General features: G+C 58.1%; 7 protein-coding genes across 7 annotated transcripts; 2 read left to right on the forward strand and 5 right to left on the reverse strand.

Moving 5' to 3' along the window:
- Nucleotides 1–78: 78 nt before the first annotated feature.
- SDRG_04431 (hypothetical protein) lies at nt 79–4,466 on the reverse strand. Its single transcript, XM_008610106.1, has 19 exons — nt 4,319–4,466; nt 4,133–4,270; nt 4,000–4,092; nt 3,867–3,945; nt 3,550–3,816; nt 3,156–3,438; nt 3,041–3,107; nt 2,469–2,987; nt 2,241–2,391; nt 2,055–2,182; nt 1,884–2,013; nt 1,766–1,833; nt 1,557–1,718; nt 1,327–1,514; nt 1,124–1,269; nt 966–1,078; nt 772–915; nt 531–724; nt 79–484 (listed from the first exon to the last, which is right to left on the reverse strand). Exons 1-19 carry the CDS (start codon nt 4,436–4,438, stop codon nt 166–168), a joined length of 3,309 nt encoding a protein of 1,102 aa, XP_008608328.1. The 5' UTR covers nt 4,439–4,466; the 3' UTR covers nt 79–165.
- A 553-nt stretch (nt 4,467–5,019) lies between these two features.
- Nucleotides 5,020–5,799, reverse strand: SDRG_04432 (hypothetical protein). The gene is made up of 2 exons (XM_008610107.1): nt 5,351–5,799; nt 5,020–5,290 (listed from the first exon to the last, which is right to left on the reverse strand). The coding sequence occupies exons 1-2, from the start codon at nt 5,776–5,778 to the stop codon at nt 5,122–5,124; spliced, it is 597 nt and encodes a 198-aa protein (XP_008608329.1). The 5' UTR covers nt 5,779–5,799; the 3' UTR covers nt 5,020–5,121.
- Nucleotides 5,800–6,126: 327 nt separating this feature from the next.
- On the forward strand, nt 6,127–6,876 carry SDRG_04433 (dynein light chain Tctex-type 1). Its single transcript, XM_008610108.1, has 5 exons — nt 6,127–6,168; nt 6,213–6,254; nt 6,301–6,424; nt 6,469–6,546; nt 6,594–6,876. The coding sequence occupies exons 1-5, from the start codon at nt 6,154–6,156 to the stop codon at nt 6,692–6,694; spliced, it is 360 nt and encodes a 119-aa protein (XP_008608330.1). The 5' UTR covers nt 6,127–6,153; the 3' UTR covers nt 6,695–6,876.
- Nucleotides 6,803–9,992, reverse strand: SDRG_04434 (hypothetical protein; the record flags this gene model as incomplete). The annotated part of the gene is made up of 9 exons (XM_008610109.1): nt 6,803–7,147; nt 7,194–7,443; nt 7,490–7,762; nt 7,810–8,150; nt 8,194–8,292; nt 8,336–8,501; nt 8,551–8,602; nt 8,655–8,980; nt 9,034–9,992. The coding sequence occupies 9 exons, from the start codon at nt 9,990–9,992 to the stop codon at nt 6,851–6,853; spliced, it is 2,763 nt and encodes a 920-aa protein (XP_008608331.1). The 3' UTR covers nt 6,803–6,850.
- Nucleotides 9,993–10,588: 596 nt separating this feature from the next.
- SDRG_04435 (ATP synthase F1, gamma subunit) lies at nt 10,589–11,747 on the reverse strand. Its single transcript, XM_008610110.1, has 4 exons — nt 11,685–11,747; nt 11,593–11,630; nt 11,424–11,542; nt 10,589–11,379 (listed from the first exon to the last, which is right to left on the reverse strand). Exons 1-4 carry the CDS (start codon nt 11,717–11,719, stop codon nt 10,675–10,677), a joined length of 897 nt encoding a protein of 298 aa, XP_008608332.1. The 5' UTR covers nt 11,720–11,747; the 3' UTR covers nt 10,589–10,674.
- Nucleotides 11,748–12,581: 834 nt separating this feature from the next.
- SDRG_04436 (NAK/BIKE protein kinase) lies at nt 12,582–14,424 on the forward strand. The gene is made up of 5 exons (XM_008610111.1): nt 12,582–12,755; nt 12,797–13,023; nt 13,077–13,221; nt 13,272–13,403; nt 13,447–14,424. The coding sequence occupies exons 1-5, from the start codon at nt 12,591–12,593 to the stop codon at nt 14,386–14,388; spliced, it is 1,611 nt and encodes a 536-aa protein (XP_008608333.1). The 5' UTR covers nt 12,582–12,590; the 3' UTR covers nt 14,389–14,424.
- A 1-nt stretch (nt 14,425) lies between these two features.
- Nucleotides 14,426–16,054, reverse strand: SDRG_04437 (hypothetical protein; the record flags this gene model as incomplete). The annotated part of the gene is made up of 5 exons (XM_008610112.1): nt 14,426–14,648; nt 14,699–14,915; nt 14,971–15,642; nt 15,687–15,876; nt 15,944–16,054. The coding sequence occupies 5 exons, from the start codon at nt 16,052–16,054 to the stop codon at nt 14,426–14,428; spliced, it is 1,413 nt and encodes a 470-aa protein (XP_008608334.1).
- Nucleotides 16,055–16,338: the final 284 nt, after the last annotated feature.

The raw sequence follows: 16,338 nt of genomic DNA on the forward strand, positions 1-16,338 counted from the left end.
GCGACAACTGCACAGTGAGTCGTAGTGGCAAGTGCTATTTTGAACCCGTCACGCACAGTCGGTCGACGAAGAAAACCACATGATTCTAAAGGCACTGTATAAAGACGCGTCGGTTTACTACGAGCAAAATCAATGTGGTCGTGTCGTCGTCGGCATCGCGTTTTGTTATTCGCCGACCGTCGGCGGACCGGGCTGCTTTTCACTGTTGTGGATATCTCGCACTTTGCCGTAGAGCTTGGCGCGCCGTAAAACATGGACCGGCTCAATCGACTCGGCAAAGTTCTCAAGGTACCCCTGCAGCGCTAAGAGCGGAAGGATGCATACGGCGAGCGCCAATGCAATTGTGAGCCAAAACGTGGGCGCGACCGTGAGCCGTGCCCACGCTCCGTACAGATCGCTCGTCATGCCGTCGTAGATGAGCCCCGAAAGGGCGAAGAAGACGATCGACCCGACATAGCTAAACGTGACCCAGCCCGTCCAGTTGCTACACCAAATACAATTGGTCGTCGAGTACAAATACGTAGCAGTACCATGTCTCGAACGAGATGAGCAAGGTCACAATCAAGATGATGCTCATGTACGTCGCGACGCCGTCGCAGTACATGTCGATGTACGGCACACCTTGCGCAGCGTCGAGAATCACAAGGGGAAAGGTCGTGACGACGATTGCGTGGACAACGCCGATGGCGCTGATGAGCGCGGTCGTCGGAAGCGAAAAGAGAAGCTAGAAACACCCCATTGTGAAGTTGTCGCCGCCTAGAACAGACGTACGTTGGAGTTGCCGAGAAAGTAGAGCTCGGGGAATTGCTGCGCGAGCGAGTCGGGCAAACGCTTCTCCATGATGGCGCGGGCGACGACGGGCGCGGCCGTGTAGAGCATGTTGAACGCTTGAATGTACAGCCCGCTATAATACGTCTACACCAATCCTGCAAGTTGCGTGCGAGTAGACAAGGCGAAAAGCGCACCGTGCCCGAGAAGAGCGAGTACATGCCGTAGATGAACTGCGGCGCCGTGAACAAAATGTTCTTGTAAAAGAAATAGTTGATGCACTGTGTCACGCGAAAGTAGGACAAACGTCCTACAATGTTGAAATTACACGATTTTTCCAAACGCAAAATCTTACCGTGGTAGAGCAACAGACGATCCAGGTGGCGGAATTGCTGAATCGCAAAGTCGGCGCTCCGAACAGCTTGGTGTCCTTCTTGGCCCGAGACACCGACGCCGACATGCGCTGCGCGGATCATCGACACGTCGTTGGCCCCGTCACCACTAGAAGGACATTTGTACTCGATAAACGAGTCGAGACTGGATGAGAATATCCCATACACTGCCATGGTCACCCCGGGCACACTCTCCTTGACAAGCTCGACGACAAGTGCTTTTTGAAGCGGCGACATGCGGCAGACAACGACCGCCGCGCACTCGAGCGTAAACTGTAAAAAGTGCAGTCGGTTGGCGGGCATGAGCGCAAATGAAAGCGAGAAGCCGTCAATGATGAGCGCGTAGCGGGGCGCCTACGTACTCTAGTAGGAATATAACAATAGGTCTCAGAATACCTCGGCAGTCATGGGGCGTGTCTGCAGCTGCGCCAAGTTCTTGGCCAGCTCGGCGACGGTCGAACCTTGGAGCACGACCTCGACCATGTCCTTGCCAATGACACGGCACGACCGGCCAATCTCGACGGCGGTCTCGACCTTGTCACCGGTCAAGACCCAAATCTAACCGTTGAGTGCATTCACTTTCAAGCAGTCACGTCAGCGCGTACCTTGATACCCGCGCGAAGGAGGCGCGTGACGGTCTCGGGCACGCCATCTTGCAGTTTGTCTTCAATCGCTAGACAAAACAAGCTAGCTGACAAGTTGTACAATGTGTATGAAACCAACCGGTGGACGCCACGTAGATCATTTTTTGCTCAATTTCGCACACGAGCGCGTCCATACTCGTCTCGCGTCCTTCCATGAGAAGCTCGGCGGCTTTGTACCGCGATTTCCACGCGTCGTACTCGGCGTCCGTCTAGAAAACTTGAGTATCAATCTATCGAGAAGGACCTGTACCAGCACGCGTTTCGCAAAGCACAGTGTGCGAAGGCCCTCGACCGCAAATTGCTGGAGGTGGTCCAAGATGCACGCTTTGGACTGCGGCCCAAAATCACTGCAGAGATCTAGAATGGTGCAGTCGGCGCCTACAATAGCCAGTATTGTTCGTGGCATCGCCGGAAATGTGCAACATTGTCACAGTACCTTTGCAGAGCAGCTCGATCGTGCCGTTGGCGCTTCGAAGAATGACAGACATGCGTTTGCGCGTGCTGTTGAACGCGAGCACGTGGAGGACCTCAAAGGACGACGTGGGTGGTCCGCTTCCCGACTTTTCCCGAACCGTTGTCAAGAGCATCTACGAGCACAATCCGATACATAAAAATATTAGAAAGCGCCAACAAGCAAAAAAGCAAAACAAGCAAAATGGTCTACCGTGTGGTTGTTGCGACCGGTGAACGCCATGCCGAGGTCCCGCGCCGCGCGCACCAAGGCGCCTTCGTCGGGCGAGTCGGCCATGTACTGGATCGTAGACACGCCGTCGTCATTGGGCACCTTCTCGCAGAGGACCGTGTGGCAGAGCGCCATGGCTTGAATGAACGTGGCTTCGGGGGTCCCCGCCCGCTCGCCCGCTTGTTGGAGTTCGTAGAGCGACCAGACTTTGGGTTGTTGACTTTGCACCGGTGTGTTGACAATACTGGTACTAAATGTGGACATGTGCGGGAGCGTCGCTTCACTCAGTGTTGTGGTCACTGCTGTCGATGGCAACTTGGGCTCCTTTCCGCTCGGGGGGGACGGGGGGGGCGAAAACATCGAGTAGATGCGACCGGCGACGCTGCATTTTCGAAACTCCATGCGGTTCTCCGTGAGCGTGCCCGTCTTGTCCGAGAAGAGATAGTTGACTTGCCCGAGCTCTTCCATGAGTGCGGGCGTGTTGGCGCTGGCGCCGTCGCCCTAAGTCCATTCCTTATTTTGAAAGATTGATACACACTCGATACAAAACATACGTTGGGGAGCTTCATGTGCAGATCCCACACGACAAACTTGGCATGCAGCGCCTTGACAATCTCGACGCTACCATCAAAATTCACATGACGGCAAAATCGGACTGGGGCCGTCTACCTCACAACGAGCGAGCTTGGAATGAACGTGTTGAGGAGCACGACAAAGCTCAAAAACGTGAGCACGCCCGCAACGAGGTCGGTCTCGGCTTCGCCCTCGCCCGTCACAAAAAGCGCTTCGAATGCGGTCTCGGACGTCCAGAGGTTGTGGTAGATGGCCCCTGCGACGCACAAGGCGACTTGGAAAATGAAGATAAACACCACGATCTGGTTGACAATGCTGTCGACGTGACTCAGCTTGTGGTGCGGACGCTTGGCGTTGAGCATCATCTTGGTCTCGGCGCCTACGCCACGTCCACCATATCGCAAAATGAAAAAATGAAAAAATGAAAAAATGAAGAATATAAAAATATAAATGAAAAAATGTGAAAATGTACAATCAAAATGGCACGCACCCGTATAGACGACGCAAAACAAGATCGACTTGGTGTTGCGCAGCGTTGACCCGCGTGGCAGCAGCTGCTGCTCGTCCAACGCATAGACATTCGAACCGATGGAGAGCGTGCCGGTAAACTTGTACAAGTCGACGTTCGGCGGCTCGCACTTGACGTGAAAGGCCGGCAACGGCGACTGGATCGAAAAGCTCATGGTCGCTGGCAGCGCAATGCGCGTCTTGAGGTTGGCTTCGCCATCGAGATTGCTCGTATCAATGAGGCAGGCACCTACACCCATGATGCCATCGTCAACTGCCAGTACGATATGGCCGCTCCACCATTTTCTTCGGACGTTGCAAGCAAGAGACCGTCGGCGGGAAACGACGCCTTGTCGTGCACCTCGACCATGTCCCCGACCTATATAAAGCCTTAGGATGAAGCGAGCGTTCTAGCTACCAAGATATATCCTACGCAAATGTCCTGCCACGTCACTGACAAGAGCTGGCCTTTTCGAAGCACTTGGATCGGCGTCGTGTTGGTCTTCTCATCCAGCACGTGGCGGTTCTACAGCAGATTGATATAAACTCCAACATGACAAACGTACGTGGTCTTCGATCGCCTCGCGAAGGAGGACGATGCCGACGACAAGGACGAGCGGCGTGACAGCGGTCATGGGACCGACGGGCGATATCGCCGACCACGACTGCAGCACGGCAATGATCAAAAAGTAAAAGTTGGTCGACTAAAGCCAATCGAGTAGAAAAAAGATGGGAAAACAGAAGCGACGTACGAGGCGAAACGCAAGGTACAAGGCGACGGGAAGGAAGTTGAGGAGCGTGTACTTGGACGTGCGCATCTGGTTGGACGCAAACTTGCCCGGCGCCGCGGGCTCCACGACGCGGAGGTCCATGGCAAAGTGCAGTTTCACCCAAGCTAAGATTGGCCTGTCTACCGGTTTCAAACCGGTCGACGGCCACGGTTGTGCCAACCGGTTGCCGATTACTAAAATGCTGCATGCCGACAGTGCCACGTCATGGCCGCATCCGTGTGGCCTGTAGACCCACTACATCTAAGCACCGTAGACCCTTCCGACGTACTAGTACTGTGCAGCATTCGTCTCGCACCACAGTGTACGTACGAGCGTCAAATGGCTTCGTGCCCCTTGGCGCGATGGCCATTGATGTGATCCTTCCGGGTCGGTCACGGATTACCATCGTTGAGGTTTTTGTTGACACAGGTTCTTCCGCCTCGAAACGACCAGCGTACCGCAGCGCACACGTCATCCTCTTCCTTCCAACGTACTCGTCGAGCAAAGGGCAGAGCTGCAATATAGGTATGCGCGAAAGATGTATAGCCACTGCGTGAATAAGCTGTCGAGACGAGTTGCGTCGTGGCTTGCGTCTACGAGTACGCTAAGAGCGAGTGAGTGCACTTGGTCGTGGGCACCACCAATGCCACCTTACACGGTCACGCGTGGTACGACGATGGCGCTCGAGAGGAATATATATATATATATAGCGTCGGATGATTAAAATAAGATCTGGTTCGGGTGGCACGCCTTTCCTTTGGGGCGGGTAGAGGTGTGAGCGGGGCTTACCGCGGGAGGCGTCGGCGCGCGACGGCGCCTTGTCGCGTCGCCACGTCGTCCTTGACGGTCGAGAGCGCTGTTCGCGTCGGCTGTAGCGCACCACAGGGCGGGCTAATGTGGTGCGCCGCCGCGTCCGCCCCTCTGTCCGTTGACTGGAACGTCCGAGGTTTCATTCTACACGGTAGAACAGGCGTTTAGCCCGGCGACGGCGAAGGAGGTGCGGAAAGGACGGACGGTGTTGACGGAAGGCTCTCGGTCGCTGGTGTCGCTGGCCTCGGCGACGGCGGCGGAAGGTCCGCGGCCGGCGACCGTGGCGGTGTGCTGGGCATCGAGCTTGGTGACACGGGGCTTTTGCTCGGTTGCGGCGTCGCAGGTGGGCTGGCGGTCATGGCATCCGAGACTGTGCGTTGGCTATCGTTCTCTTGCGCATCGGCGGCGGCGGCGGCGGCGAGCTCGTCGTCAAGGGACCGAACGACGGCCACGGCGACGCGCTCCTCACTGGCAGCGTCGACCTCGTCGTCCTGTGGCACGAGCGCGAGCCGCGGGATCTTGCGGATGGTCTGCCGCTTGCGCTTGCGCGGTGCGCCGGGGCACTCGATCTCCTTGCGCACGCGCGGAGGGCTGGCCTCGCCCGAGCTGTACCCGTCGGCCTTGCGCTTCATCGGAACACTTGCAGCTGAGCGGTGAAACAGCCGCTTTTCACACGCGTGTATTCGAATTCTCGCGTGTGGGATTCGAATTTTCCAAGCTCTACCTTTATATTGCATATTTTATATTCCCGTTGTATGCAAAAACAAAGTGCAACGGTCACATCTCCAATATCAATATCAATACTGTGTTCACAAAATGCATTTTAACATCTCACATCAAGCGTTTCAAATATAATGTTTGCAATGGACCCTCTTAAACTGGATATGTGTATAGTATACTCAGCGCAAGTGAATATTCGACTTTCTATCAAATGCAATGGTCCTCATTACCGTCACTCCGACACCAACACTCTGCAATATCTTGTATCTTGAAGCGGCGCACGCACCATGGACACGGGCGATGTACGTGGCAGGCTGGACGCGGGCGAAGTCAACGCGCTACGTAGAGCGAGTTTAGCATCGACGACGTCCTGCCCATCTCCAAGAACGTACTTTGTATCGTATGCGCTTCGGCATGCTGCATACGCGTCGTAGGCGATCGAGGCGACGCTCAAGGACACCGTGTACAACCGCAAGAAGGTCAACGACTGGACCAACTCGCTCGTGGCGCTTGTGCTCAATGGCCTCCAGAACCTCAACAAGCCGTTCAAATACGCGGGTAGCCTCTATCTGCCTGTCCAACGTCCTATTGTATATGGCTAGTCACGTGCCTCATCATGCAAAAGACGGGCGCCGGCGTCGCGACCGCCGCCGCTTGCTACTGGGACACGGTTCTCGACGGTACGTCCGCCTATGTGTGGTTTCATTCGACAAGCTAAGGGTGCTAGGCTACTGCACGGTGCTGTGGGAAAACAGCACCATCCAATGCGTCGTAACCGTGTACGGCGCTGGCATTTCGCCGTCCGTGAGCAAGCACGGCGAGCACTAGGTAGTTGCGATCGCTCTGTAGATACATTGACCACACAACCGCATGGTACGCGTCGCCAACACAGTTGTAAAAACCAAAAAAAACAAAAAACAAAAAAAACAAAAAAAACAAAAAATGGTTTTTCCCGGTATTGAAGTCATGGATACCCTGTTGGGCTCATGTGAGCTTGGCCAACAGACCGAGGCACGCATGCGCGAGCTCGGCAATCTCGGGCGCGGTCGCCAGAAACTTGCGCGCGACGTTTTCGATCGGCGACGACAGCAAGAGCAGCTGCTGCTCGTACATGGCTTGCTTGCCCGAGGCTTCGACGTCTACCGTCGCCATTGTGCGCACGTACTCGAGGCACGACTGGACGGCAAAGAGGTGGCGGTGGACAAGCTCCGGCGCGTCGCACTCGATCAAGATCGGCCCAAAGGTCTCAATCGCCTTTTGCTCCAGAAGCACAGCGCAAACCTAACCCGATCTGTCACGCCACGTCATATATTCGCAACGAACGTACGACGGGGTACTGGCTGACCATCGCGATCGCTCCGGACGCGGCACGGGCCGTCGCCAAGTCTTCGTCGGCTTCCTCAAGCGACGCAAACGCGAGCCAGAGACGGACCTTCTCGGGCTGGCAAAAGATCTTTTCGAGGACTTCGTCCGAGGGCAGGAGGTTCGTGAGGCACTCGGTGGCCGCGCGGCGCACCATCGTATGGTCCGAAAACTGCAAATATTGAATCGTCGTCAAGCCATTGTTGGAGAGAATGCTACGGCCGACATTGGACACCTTGTCATTTCACGACAAACACGTACCGGGCCTTGGTTTCATCCGAGACGCTCGCCACATTGGTAAGCGCCATGAGCGCTTCAAACTGCATCAAGTTCGACTCGGCCTTGAGCAACTCCATGAGCGGGTAGATGGACGAGAGCAGCTGCGACGCCGGGATCAAGTGCGGGTTGGTCGTGATGAGGATCTTGGCCACCGCGTGCCGGGCGTGGGGCGTCGAGAGCGAGAGCATGGCGGAGAAGAGGCCGCCTTGCACGAGCTTGCCACGGCCCTCAACGTACTCGGTCGCATGCAGTACACTACGGACACTCGACTGTCGCATACAGTGTTTACGTGGCTCAAGTACCTCTGGGTTGCTTGGTCGAGGATCGCCGGCGACCCCTTGCACTTGAGTAGCTGCAAAAGCGTCAGAATACTCTGCGAGTGATCGAGCACCGCTGCGATGCGCTTGGTCACTTGCTCGACCGAGTCGCCGTCGTCGAGCTCGGACTTTTGCTTGAGAGCTTTCTGCAGCTCTTCGTACTGCTCGGGCGTGAGCTCCGAGTTTTGCATCTTTTGGCGCTTGAGGTGCGACTCGGACGTGAGCAAGTGAAAGAGAATGTACGAAATGCCATACAGCAGATTCGACGGTGTCGACGTGGCCGAGATGTCGGTCAAAAGCGGCTCCAGCGCTCTGGGCCGACGCACCTAGCGTTCACCATGTCGTATCTCAAAAAGCAGCCAGCCGTACCAGCGCGTCCTTGACCGGCGTAAACGTAATCAAGTACGAGAGCGCTTCGACCGCACGCTCCCGCGCCGTGGACCCAACGATCGACGCCGTCACGGGCGCCTACTCGCACCGTCACCACCCTTCGTAGCCCTTGAGGACGTACGTTGTGCACGGCCTCGAGGAGCGAGAGCACTTGGTTGATCATAATGTCGCCGACGGGCGTCGCCGGGTCAAATGTCTTGTCGACAAGGCTCATCTTGACGACCGCCGCGAGCGCAGCCGACTGCAGCTTGAGCTGGTGCGGCTCCATCGAGCACTGCAGCAACTTCCTATCCAAAATCCACACTGGTCAAATACAGGTGTATCACGCCGACATACCCGAGCTCCATGCGCAGCTCGATCGGGATCGCGGCCATGCCAGCCTCCGAACCTAAGAATGGTCATCTCCATGTCGAGGCAATTCTTCAATGGAAAGTCGGTACCGGCAATGTACGCGACGAGGTCCATCACAAGCTCTTGGTACTTGAGGCTGTGGGCAGCAGACTTTTGACGCAGCAAGACGTCGCTGAGCTGCTTCAAGAACGCAGGATGCGACTGCATCATGTGCGCCCCGAGCTTGGCGTTGGCGAGGAAGACACCCGAGAGCAAGACACACCCGGGCGACGCGTCTTCCATGGTCGATGCACCGACGACCGGGTCGACGCAATACTCGCGGACAATACGCTCCATCTCCGACTCGGAAAAGAGCGCAAGCAGCTGTGAAAACACCATCGAAATCGACGACACGACGCGGTCGCGCAGCAAATTGCTATGAAAAGGCAGCAAAATCGGTGAAAAGACGGGAAAAGTTGGACGACGTACGCTTGCGAGAGGAGGAGCGAGAAGACGCCCATTTCTTCCATCCAGAGCGCCATTGTCGATGCGTTCGACTTGACCTGGAGCACGTGCTTGAGGAGCACGTCGAGCGTGGCCTGCTGCAGCACGTCGGTCGACGTCCGGAGGCCCTGGAACGTCGCATCGAGGAGCTGCCGCACCGGCGCATGCGCTGCCTGGATGTCGTTCGAGACAGTCACAAGGTGCGCTGCAAGCACGCCCGTGAGCGACACGACGGCTGCGATGAGACCGATCGTAGCGTCGTCCGCGTCGGCGGGCACGGGCATCGGGACCAAGGCAGCGAGGAGCGTGGCGTCGATCGCTGCATAGACCGCCGCGCCGTGGTGCTTGGCCATGTTGGCCAAAATGCGCAGGCCGCGCGCTTGCAATGAACGGTCCTTGGCGTCCACGACACACGTCTGCCAGAGCATGCGCTCGCCGCCGAGGTCGAGGACGTCGCGGTAGATGGACGGTGCGTTCTCCGGCGACTGGTGCTCGAGGAACGCCAGCGCGTCGTTGGACGGAAGCGCCTTCAACGCCTTTCCAACCCCCGAGGCGTCCTTCCGAGCCTTCTCTTGCAACGTGCGCAGCAGTGCCTGGGCGGGCTTGTTGCTCGGCGAGAGCTGCAGCACGGCCTTGAGGTCGCGCGCACTGGCCGCGAGCTGGTCCGTCTCCATGTACGCTTGCGCGCGGCGAAAGAGGAGCTTCTCCATGATGGTGTCGGGCAGGCGCGAGGCTTGCGCCTTGGCGAGCGCGTCGTCGACCGACGAAATCGCAGCCGCAAAGTCGCGCAGCTTGAGATGGCAGAGCGCAATGTTGCTCAGCAAGGTGCACTGCATCTCATTCGGTACATCGGCACAGGCCAGCGCGCCCTTGTAGCTGCCAACGGCCTCGGCAAACGAGCCGCGCTGGAAGAGCGCCGTCGCCCGGTCCTTGTGGGCGTCCATCGTGGCACTTGAAATGACTACGTCCGGATACGATGCGCACCAACCTACCAGAAGCGTCTTTGTCCGGAAACATCCTATAGCAATATCAAGTCTAATAGAGTCGTTCTTGGTAAATCTCCCTATATTGAGACTCTCAGGATAATATGGTTTAAGGGACTTGGCCGTGGACGACATCGGCCGTCCTCGAAATCGGCGCCAATGCGCTCTCCAGTCGCCTGCAACGAGCTGTACCAGTGTGGACGCGACCGACGCTGCCTCCAATGGGCAGGCGCAAGCTGTCCCGATACTGCCGCCTGCAAGGCCGCGCCGGCGAAGAACCACTGCCCGGACCCAGGGCGCGGACCGCCACACCGTCGCGTCTCTGGCGACGCCTTGGCTCTGTGGCCAGCGATGCAGCCGCAGAGGCTCGAAAATGCTACCGATAGGTCGAAGCAACCAAACAAAGGATGGGGCCTTGTCAGGTGTGGTGTGTGCCATGGCTGTCTGCTGCTGGTGCCAGGATGCAAAGCTCGAGGAGGTTGGCCGCCAGCACCGAACTTGTGGCGTGCGGCACGCAGCAGCAAAGCTCAGCTGGGTCAAGATCGTACGTAGCCACGTCACATTCAAGGTACAGCGTGTTGCTCATCCGTTAATCATCATCGTTGGCTGATAGAGGAGGAGGCGTCTTCGTCTTCTTAGCTGCTTACTGCTTGGCGTCCAACGAGGCCGCGCCGGAAATAATTTCGATGAGCTCGGTCGTGATGCGCGACTGGCGGGCCTTGTTGTACACGAGGCGGAGGCTCGAGATCAAGTCGGACGCGTTGCTCGACGCGTTCTCCATGGCCGTCATGCGCGACGACTCCTCCGACGTGTTCGACTCGAGCATGCCGTGGAAGATGGCGGTCGCGAGCTGGAACTCCTTGAGGTCGAGGAGGACTTCCTCCTTGTTGTCGGGCTCGAGCTCATAGTCGGCGTACGTCTCGGGGTCCGTGTTGATCGTGCGGATCGACTGCTGGTACGAAATGGCCGACTGGAACTTGTTGAAGATCACGTGGAGCTTCTCGTCGGCCGGCGTCACGGCGAGCACGACTTCGGCGAGCGCCGACGCCTTGGCAAAGTTGGTCGGGTTGATCCACGTCTCGGTGGCGTTAGCAATGATGTACTTGCCGTGCGTGCGGCGAAGCTGGCCACGGCCCTTGTCACCAATCGAGAAGATGCTCGAGTTGTCCGTCACATCGTTGATCTGGAGGCGGACCGCCTTGGCAATGTACGAGTTGCAACCACCGCAGAGACCACGGTCCGACGTGATGGGCACAAACGTGTTGTGGCCTTCCTTGAGCTCCTCGGCGGGCACGTAGCCATCCTTCTCGTAGATGCGAAGCTTCGAGTTGGTGTTTTCCAACCACGTCTACAAGTGCATGAGAGGCCACGTCGTGGCATCAACGCACGTACGGCGAACGGGCGACCGTCGTTCATGCGACGCTCGGCGCCACGCATCTTGGCGGCCGACACCATCTTCATCGACTTGGTGATCTTGGCGATGTTGGACGTGGCGTTGATACGCATGAGAACTATACATCGCCATGAGCCACCTGCATCACGCGCGCGCCATTGCACGTACTCTGCTTCTCCGTGGCCATGCCACGGGCGCCAGCGACCCTACGAAGCAAGGCCATCATGAGCGTCTACCTCGCCGACCTCCATGGAGCGTACTTGATCGCGGCTACGTTGCGGGACACCAAGGACATGTTCGTCGGTACCAGTGATGAAAAACTCAAGTGCCAGCCACCAAGTCAGCTAGCAGCCTCATTTTCCATCGACCAATCAGACGCCGCGGAGCACGCGATTGCGCGCCTGTGATTGGACAAAATGCCGAAATTCCAGCGCCCACCTGCAGTCATTCCGTACACGACCGTACATCCCGTACATTCGCGTTGCCACGTATACGAACATTAGCGCGCCGACGCTTCCGCACGTCCGAGGTCCTTCTCATGCCATGGCTCTTGCTGGTATAGCACTTGCTTGCATGTACCATGTCCTTGGGAAGTAGACGTTATCGAGTCAAGCCGCGTCATTCCTACAAAATGCGCTGGCCCGATCTTGGCAGCCAAAAGCAATTTCCGAAAGTAGTCGGTGAGACACCAGCCAACTTCGCACGCGTCGCCTCCAAGCTCTAAGCTTTTGCCAGCCGCGACGAGCGAATCCTCGCTACTCCAACAAGTGCACTGGCGAAGGACGTGGGTGATGACGGCAGGAAGCAGTCCACACCGCGGTTATCCGGACAGAACGTTGTATCCGGACAGAACGTTGTATCCGGACGTTGGGTACCTCGGACGATTCGATTTGGGTCGGCCACTTGTTTCAGCGCAATACGTGGCCGCTACGATAGCAGCCTATTGCAGCCCAGCTGTGGGCTATCTAGAGCGCGCATGTGCATGCGTCGTCCTGGCTGTGGGCTGTGGCGAGGACCCTGCACGCGCCGAAGCCTGCCGATGTACGGTGGTTTGGCCGGTTGTACGATGTACGCGAATAATGTACGTACGTGGAGGTTTCCGGATAATGCGGGTATTTTCCGGATGCGGCGATCGGTTTCACACGCGATCTTCAGTGCAAAGATCGATGGGCAACGCGCAGGCGCAGGTCGGGCGGACGGGAACCATCGGCCGCCATGAGGTCGAGGTCGTCAAGTACCTCGGCGAAGGCGGGTCGTCCTTCATCTTCCTCGTCAAGGACGCGCGGTCGGGCCAGCCCTATGTGCTCAAGCGTGTCGTCGCCAACGACGGGGTAGGCGGCTGCTGTATGCGAGTAGGGCTCATGGCATGTAGCCGTCCATGGAGCTCATCAAGAGCGAGATCGCACTCCAGCAGCGCTTCAAGCATGCAACGGTCGTCGAGTTTGTCGACTACGCCGAGCGCAAGGAGCGCCATGAGACCGAGGTGTATATCCTCATGGAGTACTGTCCCGGCGGCCATTTGTACGAAAACATGCGCAAGATGGGCGAGAAGCGCTTTAGCCAAGACGAGCTGCTCACGACGTTCAAGTCGCTCTGCGTGTACGTAGCCTCGTCGATCGATTTCTCGATCCAGCGAATTGTCATGGGTGTAGGCCGCTGCGGCTATTGCACCACCACGATCCGCCGGTCGCGCACCGCGATATCAAGCTCGAAAACTACCTCCTTGCGAAAAACAACACGTACAAGCTCTGCGACTTTGGCTCGTGCGTCGTGGGCCCGCGCACGCTGGAGACCAAGGTACGCGATCGCCCTCGGATTCCAAGAGCAGTGACCGTTCTACGGCCCAGGCCGACCGCAATGCCGAGATCGACATGGTCGAGAAACGCACGACCGCCATGTACCGGTCGCCCGAGCTCGCCGACATTGAAGGCACGGCCATGTTTGGCGCCGCGCGTCTCACTGAAGCCGTCGACATTTGGGTAATCCTGATACAATATCAATTCTTCAAGTGTCGCTCCGTAGGCGCTCGGGTGCGTCCTCTTTAACATGGCGTTCTTCCGGCCGCCGTTCCCGCCCGAGGGCCTTCGCACGTCCAAGTACACGGTGCCGCCCAACTCGTACTCGAGAGATCTGCCCGTGCTTATCAAGCGCATGCTGGCCGAGGACGTTGACGAGCGCGCGACGATCGACGACGTCATTGCGTGCGTCGACGCGATGCTCGCCGACAAGCCGTTGCCCAAGAAAGGGTCGGCGCCGCCGCCCGCGGTGGCCAAACCGGCGCCAACGACCGCCAAGCCGCCGTCGCGGACGTCGTCGGGCATCCAAGTGGCTATCACGCCCAAGCCAGCGCTCGCGGTCGACTTGATGAGCGCGCCGCCGAGTGGGTTTGCCGACTTTGCCAACTTTTCGCCATCGAAAGGAGGCGGATTTGATGCGTTGAACACACCCGCGCCGACAGCACCGCTGCTGACGCCCCAGGACCCGTTTGGTGCGCCACCGCCGCCGCCCAACAAGGTCGTCGATACCTTTGGCTTTATCGTAAGTCCCACGAACGCAGCGCTGCCAGAGAAGCAAGCGCAGGCCCGCGACGCCTTTCGCGCGTTCGAAGAAGTCGACAAGCCACCGACGATGCCGTGGGCAGCGCACGGAAATGCCAACCCAATGTCGCCCATGGGCTTGCACAACCTGCAATCCCCTACCGCCAACTACAGCTACAACCAGCCACCGCCGGCGGGCTACGGTCAAGGTCAAGCGCCGCCGATGGGCTACGGCCAGCCACCTCAAGCAGGCTACGGCCAGCCACCTCAAGCAGGCTACGGCCAGCCACCGCCCATGGGGTATGGCCAGCCGCTCTCGTCTGGTGGCATGGCGCACCCGCCGCAACAAGGCATGCAGCAGCAAGGCATGCAAGCCCAAGGCCAAAGCAACCACAACTGGAAGGCGTCGTACGAGTTCAAGTTTTAAATCGCTGCATAAGACAATAGTGTCTTGGACTATCGACTTAGAGCTCATCGTGGCCATTGGCACGTGGCAGGTCGGCGCACGCCAGTGGCGTCTTGAGCTTGGCCGTGTAGACACACGTCGAGGGCTCTTCAATCGCGTAGAGCTCTTCCTTCTCGTGGCACTCGATCGCGACCGTGAACGACCGCTCGGGGCCATTCCAGCACTTGGCACCGCCCGTAAACTTGAGCTCGTGCGCTGTCGCATCAAGCGGCTGCATGGTGCTACACAATGGAGCTCTTTACAACGTAGTGTCTTGAAGAGATAAGGATACCCGAGCGAGATGCTGTCTTGGGTCGCGCCGCCGAAGAAGCACATCTTGTACGTGTACTGCCCCGACGTCGCCGACACGCACGCGTCCTTGACCGCGAGGAAGATGTCGTCGACGCCATAGCTCTCGTCCAGCACAGTCTGCGCCTTCGAGAGGTCGTGGGTGGCAGTCGAGAGATCCCTCTCCGCCTCGGCCAAGGCATCGCGGGCTTCCTTGGCTCCTATGTCCGCCTTGCGCATGAGTCCTTGCATATGGAAATGCATAATGGCATCTACCAGGTCGCTCGGTCGCTTCGTCACTGGAAACAGTCTCGAAGAGCGATGTGATGGGCCGGATCGGCGGCGTCGGCGTCGGCAGCGCTTCGAGCTCCGGCGGCACCTCGTCGGCCGTCGACGCCTCGCGGAGCTTGCGGCGCTCGTCGTTGACCGTGTTGAGACGCTCGACCTCGGCGCGATGGGCCTCGTCGTCCTTAATGTACTTGGCTTCGAGCGCCTCGATGCGAGACGACGACGGTGCACCCGCGGCCCGGAGCGCCGTCAGCACCTCGTCCTTGGAGTAGAGCTTGAGCGAGAGGTCGATGATGACAGACGAGAGCTGCTCGGTTGTCAAGTCGTAGAGACCCAACGTTGCAGCTACGTTCCGACGCGAGCGTTCGGACGCTTGGCGGCGCTCCTGGAGTTCCAGCGCTTCTTCCGCTGCCTTGACTTTCGTGGCGGCGGCGACCTCGGCCTCGAGCTTTCGTTTGGTCGCCTCCAAGTCGGTGCGCTTGCGGTAGTGCTCTTCTTTCGATTGTTTGGCTTTGGCCACCAAGAGCTGCCGCGCCGCGCGCCCGCCGGCTTCGGCGGCGTGCTTGGTCGCCATCTTCTGGTCGTACGCAGCCTTGAGGGTCGCACATGTGTTGCTGCATGACGCAGGCGCAGCGTACTCGTCGCTACCGTCGCAGCAATCTAGTACGAGGTTCTGTGAGAGTGGCATATCGCAGGATACGCACCGCAGATGCCATCGTTGACCCGCGATGTCGGGATGTCGGACGCAAAGTACCCTTGGTTCAAGCAGTGGAAGAGGACGCTTGTGTGCGAGCACGCGGAGGTGCCAGGCTCGTCGCTGCCATCGGCGCAGTCGCAAAAGTCATCGTTGACACTCGAGATCGGCAACGACTTGTGCCCGTCGTCACAAGTCAACTACAATAGACACGTGGCATCGTGAGGACGCGACCTTGGATTCGCATGCCATCGTCGGCGGCCGTACCGTGGAGGCAGCTGCGACCTTAGTACGCAGCTCGGGCGTCAGGCCATGCAGGCTCGAAGGGGCGGCGCCCGCTGCGAGCGCGAGGACGGCGAGGACGGCCAGTCGGAGCATTGCTGTCCGCAAGATCGAGGTGCAAATACTTTTATTCAACCGACGTCGCGGATTTCTTTATCATTAATTTATTCACTTACAAACACCAAGCTATTATTTTAGAAAAGCATGACATACAATACTATGCGGTTTTTACGTTGTGGATAAATACACGCCATTTTCAAGGCTGGACGCTGAGTACCTCGCTGCCCATGACTCCAAGCGCCTCCATCTCGCAGTACAAGCGTGCTCTCATACGATTTTAACAGTAGGTATGGCAGACGTCGTAGCGACCGTTGGCTAAA

This window comes from Saprolegnia diclina (genome assembly GCF_000281045.1).
Source record: "Saprolegnia diclina VS20 unplaced genomic scaffold supercont1.11, whole genome shotgun sequence".
Classification (NCBI taxonomy): Eukaryota; Oomycota; class Saprolegniomycetes; order Saprolegniales; family Saprolegniaceae; genus Saprolegnia; species Saprolegnia diclina.

Bases quoted from the DNA above. Each gene is read 5' to 3' on its own strand.
- SDRG_04431 (XM_008610106.1), bottom strand. From the start codon at position 4,438: ATGGACCTCCGCGTCGTGGAGCCCGCGGCGCCGGGCAAGTTTGCGTCC. The intron at 4,271-4,318 runs GTACGTCGCTTC...GATTGGCTTTAG, and splicing joins TGTACCTTGCGTTTCGCCTC to TCGACCAACTTTTACTTTTT. The intron at 2,183-2,240 runs GTACTGTGACAA...TGGCTATTGTAG, and splicing joins GATCGAGCTGCTCTGCAAAG to GCGCCGACTGCACCATTCTA.
- SDRG_04432 (XM_008610107.1), bottom strand. From the start codon at position 5,778: ATGAAGCGCAAGGCCGACGGGTACAGCTCGGGCGAGGCCAGCCCTCCG. The intron at 5,291-5,350 runs GTCCGTCCTTTC...TCTACCGTGTAG, and splicing joins GAGAGCCTTCCGTCAACACC to AATGAAACCTCGGACGTTCC.
- SDRG_04433 (XM_008610108.1), top strand. The intron at 6,425-6,468 runs GTAGCCTCTATC...GTATATGGCTAG, and splicing joins CAAGCCGTTCAAATACGCGG to TCACGTGCCTCATCATGCAA. The intron at 6,547-6,593 runs GTACGTCCGCCT...TAAGGGTGCTAG, and splicing joins CTGGGACACGGTTCTCGACG to GCTACTGCACGGTGCTGTGG.
- SDRG_04435 (XM_008610110.1), bottom strand. From the start codon at position 11,719: ATGTCCTTGGTGTCCCGCAACGTAGCCGCGATCAA. The intron at 11,631-11,684 runs GTACGCTCCATG...CTTGCTTCGTAG, and splicing joins CGCAACGTAGCCGCGATCAA to GGTCGCTGGCGCCCGTGGCA. The intron at 11,380-11,423 runs GTACGTGCGTTG...ATGCACTTGTAG, and splicing joins ACGACGGTCGCCCGTTCGCC to ACGTGGTTGGAAAACACCAA.
- SDRG_04436 (XM_008610111.1), top strand. From the start codon at position 12,591: ATGGGCAACGCGCAGGCGCAGGTCGGGCGGACGGGAACCATCGGCCGC. The intron at 13,222-13,271 runs GTACGCGATCGC...TCTACGGCCCAG, and splicing joins CGCGCACGCTGGAGACCAAG to GCCGACCGCAATGCCGAGAT. The intron at 13,404-13,446 runs GTAATCCTGATA...GTCGCTCCGTAG, and splicing joins CTGAAGCCGTCGACATTTGG to GCGCTCGGGTGCGTCCTCTT.